General features: G+C 63.6%; 1 protein-coding gene across 1 annotated transcript; it reads left to right on the forward strand.

The window, feature by feature from the left end:
- The first annotated feature begins 1,581 nt into the window (after positions 1-1,581).
- On the forward strand, positions 1,582-2,754 carry SSTR1 (somatostatin receptor 1). Its single transcript, XM_052660069.1, has one exon. It carries the CDS (start codon positions 1,582-1,584, stop codon positions 2,752-2,754), a length of 1,173 nt encoding a protein of 390 aa, XP_052516029.1.
- Positions 2,755-3,213: the final 459 nt, after the last annotated feature.

Consider the following 3,213-nt stretch of genomic DNA (forward strand, 5'->3'; position numbering starts at 1 on the left):
GTTCTTTGTTCGTTTAGTAACTGTTCAGTTCCTAAATAAAGTCAGCGAGCTTTAGGCGTGCCTACATCGATTTCTGTCTCTTAAAGGTTTAGGAACGTAAACAGCCCACATCCAGGGGGCTCAAAAAAGGCTGAAATCGTAGGTATTTCACAGAAAGTCTTGAACAAGGTCCGCCTGCTGTTCCTGGAGTTGGTGACAGGTCCGATCACCTGCACGGCCGGACCCCTGCTCGCCCAGGCCTTTACACTCTCCTCCCCCGGGGCCCGCCGACTCTGCAGGGTACAAAGTACAGCAGGGACGCGGGCGGAGCCTTTCCAGGCGGCGCAGCCGTATCTATCCCCAGCGAACACCTAGATGGATTTTCAATACCGCGCCTGGCACGTTTGGATGGGGGAGGGCGGGAGAGCAGTTAGGCTCCGGCTCCTCCGCTCCCAGCACCGCGTCCTCCTTTCGGCAGTCGCTGTTGCTCGGCAGACGCAGGGGGCTCTGGGCACTACCGGCTGTATTAAGAGATTCGCGGCGGGTTTTCTCCGGGCCCCCAAACACTCCCGCCCGCCAAGCGCTGCCTGCGGGGTTGTTAGGCAGAAGCCCCTAACGCCAGGTTGCAGTCCTTCCTCCTCCTCGCGCTCGCGGCTTAGGGTCAGTTTCCGCGACTCTTCAGAGTCTATCTGAGTGGGCGCCTGTGCTGGGGTCCCGCCCCAGGAAAGGAGAGGGACCGCACGGAGAACGTCACCGCGCTTACCAGACCGCACGGGCACTTTGCACGGGCCAGCTGCGCGTCGGTCTGGAGACAGCGCGCCCTGGGTAAGGAATTCCGCAGCGGGTCTGAGCGGAAGGGCAGGCGGGGGCGGGGCGGGGTGGGGGGCGGTGGTTAGGGCTCCGGACGATGGGATCCGCGTGGAGTTGGGGGACCCTCAGGGCGGGGCGGCAACCGAGGGAAACTGAGATGAACTCCAGACATCATCTGTGCCTAAGGTCGGCTTCACGCCTTGCTTTGGCGAGGAGCTCGGTGGGACCGGACAGCACCTACCGCCTTGTTCCTCACCCACCCTCCAGGAAAGCGGAGGCACTCCCCCGGTCTCCCTGAAGGATGGGTAAAGGGGAACCTTGGAAGCAGCTGCTCTAGTCGACTGGAGCTAAAAACTGGGAAGGAAAAATTGGGCGAAGGGTGATAAGCCACCTCTATCGCCTACCTTCCTCGCTTTCTCCGCCCCCCGCCCCCCTCCCTTTTCGTAGCTGCTGACGCGCTGGTGGTGTCTATTAATCATTCGCCAGCCCACAGCCGCGGCAGTTAATGGCTGTGCCGCGCGGGGCTCCAGTCTCCCGGCCTCCCCTCTCCACGCTCGCTTGTGCCCAGGCGCCCGGGAGCCGCGAGCGGCTGCGCACCGGCAGCCGCCGGGCGATGCGCTCCGCCGGCAGCGGTGGAGCTGCGCTTCCTGCAGTCGCTGAGCGCTTCTCCCAGGCGCCGGGCGACTGGGAGCTGCGGGCGGACCACCCGGGTGCCGAGTGAGGGCGCCAGCGGCGGGGGTCGCCCGGAGAACGCCCTAGCCCCGGCAACCCCACCGGCCCCCATCAGCTGAGATGTTCCCCAATGGCACCGCCTCCTCTCCCTCCTCTCCTAGCCCCAGCCCAGGCAGCTGCGGCGAAGGCGGCGGCGGCAGGGGCCCCGGGGCCGGCGCTGCAGACGGGATGGAAGAACCGGGGCGAAACGCGTCCCAGAACGGGACCTTGAGCGAGGGCCAGGGCAGCGCTATCCTCATCTCTTTCATCTACTCCGTGGTGTGCCTGGTGGGGCTCTGTGGGAACTCCATGGTCATCTACGTGATCCTGCGCTACGCCAAGATGAAGACGGCCACCAACATCTACATCCTCAACCTGGCCATCGCCGATGAGCTGCTCATGCTCAGCGTGCCCTTCCTGGTCACCTCCACATTGCTTCGCCACTGGCCCTTCGGCGCGCTACTCTGCCGCCTCGTGCTCAGCGTGGACGCGGTCAACATGTTCACCAGCATCTACTGTCTGACTGTGCTTAGCGTGGACCGCTACGTGGCCGTGGTGCACCCCATCAAGGCCGCACGCTACCGCCGGCCCACCGTGGCCAAGGTGGTGAATCTGGGCGTGTGGGTGCTGTCGCTGCTCGTCATTCTGCCCATCGTGGTCTTCTCGCGCACGGCGGCCAACAGCGATGGCACGGTGGCCTGCAACATGCTCATGCCCGAGCCCGCCCAGCGCTGGCTGGTGGGCTTCGTGTTGTACACTTTCCTCATGGGCTTCCTGCTGCCCGTCGGGGCCATCTGCTTGTGCTACGTGCTCATCATCGCCAAAATGCGCATGGTGGCCCTCAAGGCCGGCTGGCAGCAGCGCAAGCGCTCGGAGCGCAAGATCACCCTGATGGTGATGATGGTGGTGATGGTGTTTGTCATCTGCTGGATGCCTTTCTATGTGGTGCAGCTGGTCAACGTGTTCGCGGAGCAGGACGACGCCACGGTGAGCCAGCTGTCGGTCATCCTCGGCTACGCCAACAGCTGCGCCAACCCCATCCTCTACGGCTTCCTTTCAGACAACTTCAAGCGCTCTTTCCAGCGCATCCTTTGCCTCAGCTGGATGGACAACGCCGCCGAGGAGCCGGTCGACTACTACGCCACGGCCCTCAAGAGCCGCGCTTACAGCGTGGAGGACTTCCAGCCCGAGAACCTGGAGTCAGGCGGCGTCTTCCGCAATGGCACCTGCACGTCCAGGATCACGACCCTCTGAGCCCCGGGTCCGAACCGGGGAGCCTTGAGCCCAGAGAAGGGGAGAATGAGGAGAAAGGGAGGCCGGATGCGAGAGGCGAAAGGACCCCAGGCGTCGGGGTGCGAGAATAAAAGTGGGGCCAGGACACTGCGCTTCGGGTGGAAACCCAGGAAAGGCGCGAGACAAACGTGGACCCGGAGCTTTGCTTATAAGCTGGCAGACTAGCGGGCCCCTCTTCCGCTTCTTCCTCCCCTGCGCTTGCATTTTTCATCCCTCTGTGCTCCCCCTACCCAAGGCAATTTCGGTCTTTCTTTTCGCCGGTCCTGCAGGTGCAGGTGGTGAGCTTATAAACGTCTCCAACTCGGCCCGACCCTCAGCCCCGCCAGCCGTTGTTTCTGTTTAAGCTGAGCCACGGTTACCGCCACAGGTTTCCCTCGGGAAAACACAGCTCGCCCTCAGCCGCGCCCTGCGGCGGCCCTC

This window comes from Budorcas taxicolor, chromosome 21 (genome assembly GCF_023091745.1).
Source record: "Budorcas taxicolor isolate Tak-1 chromosome 21, Takin1.1, whole genome shotgun sequence".
Taxonomy (NCBI): Eukaryota; Metazoa; Chordata; class Mammalia; order Artiodactyla; family Bovidae; genus Budorcas; species Budorcas taxicolor.

Bases quoted from the DNA above. Each gene is read 5' to 3' on its own strand.
- SSTR1 (XM_052660069.1), top strand. From the start codon at position 1,582: ATGTTCCCCAATGGCACCGCCTCCTCTCCCTCCTCTCCTAGCCCCAGC.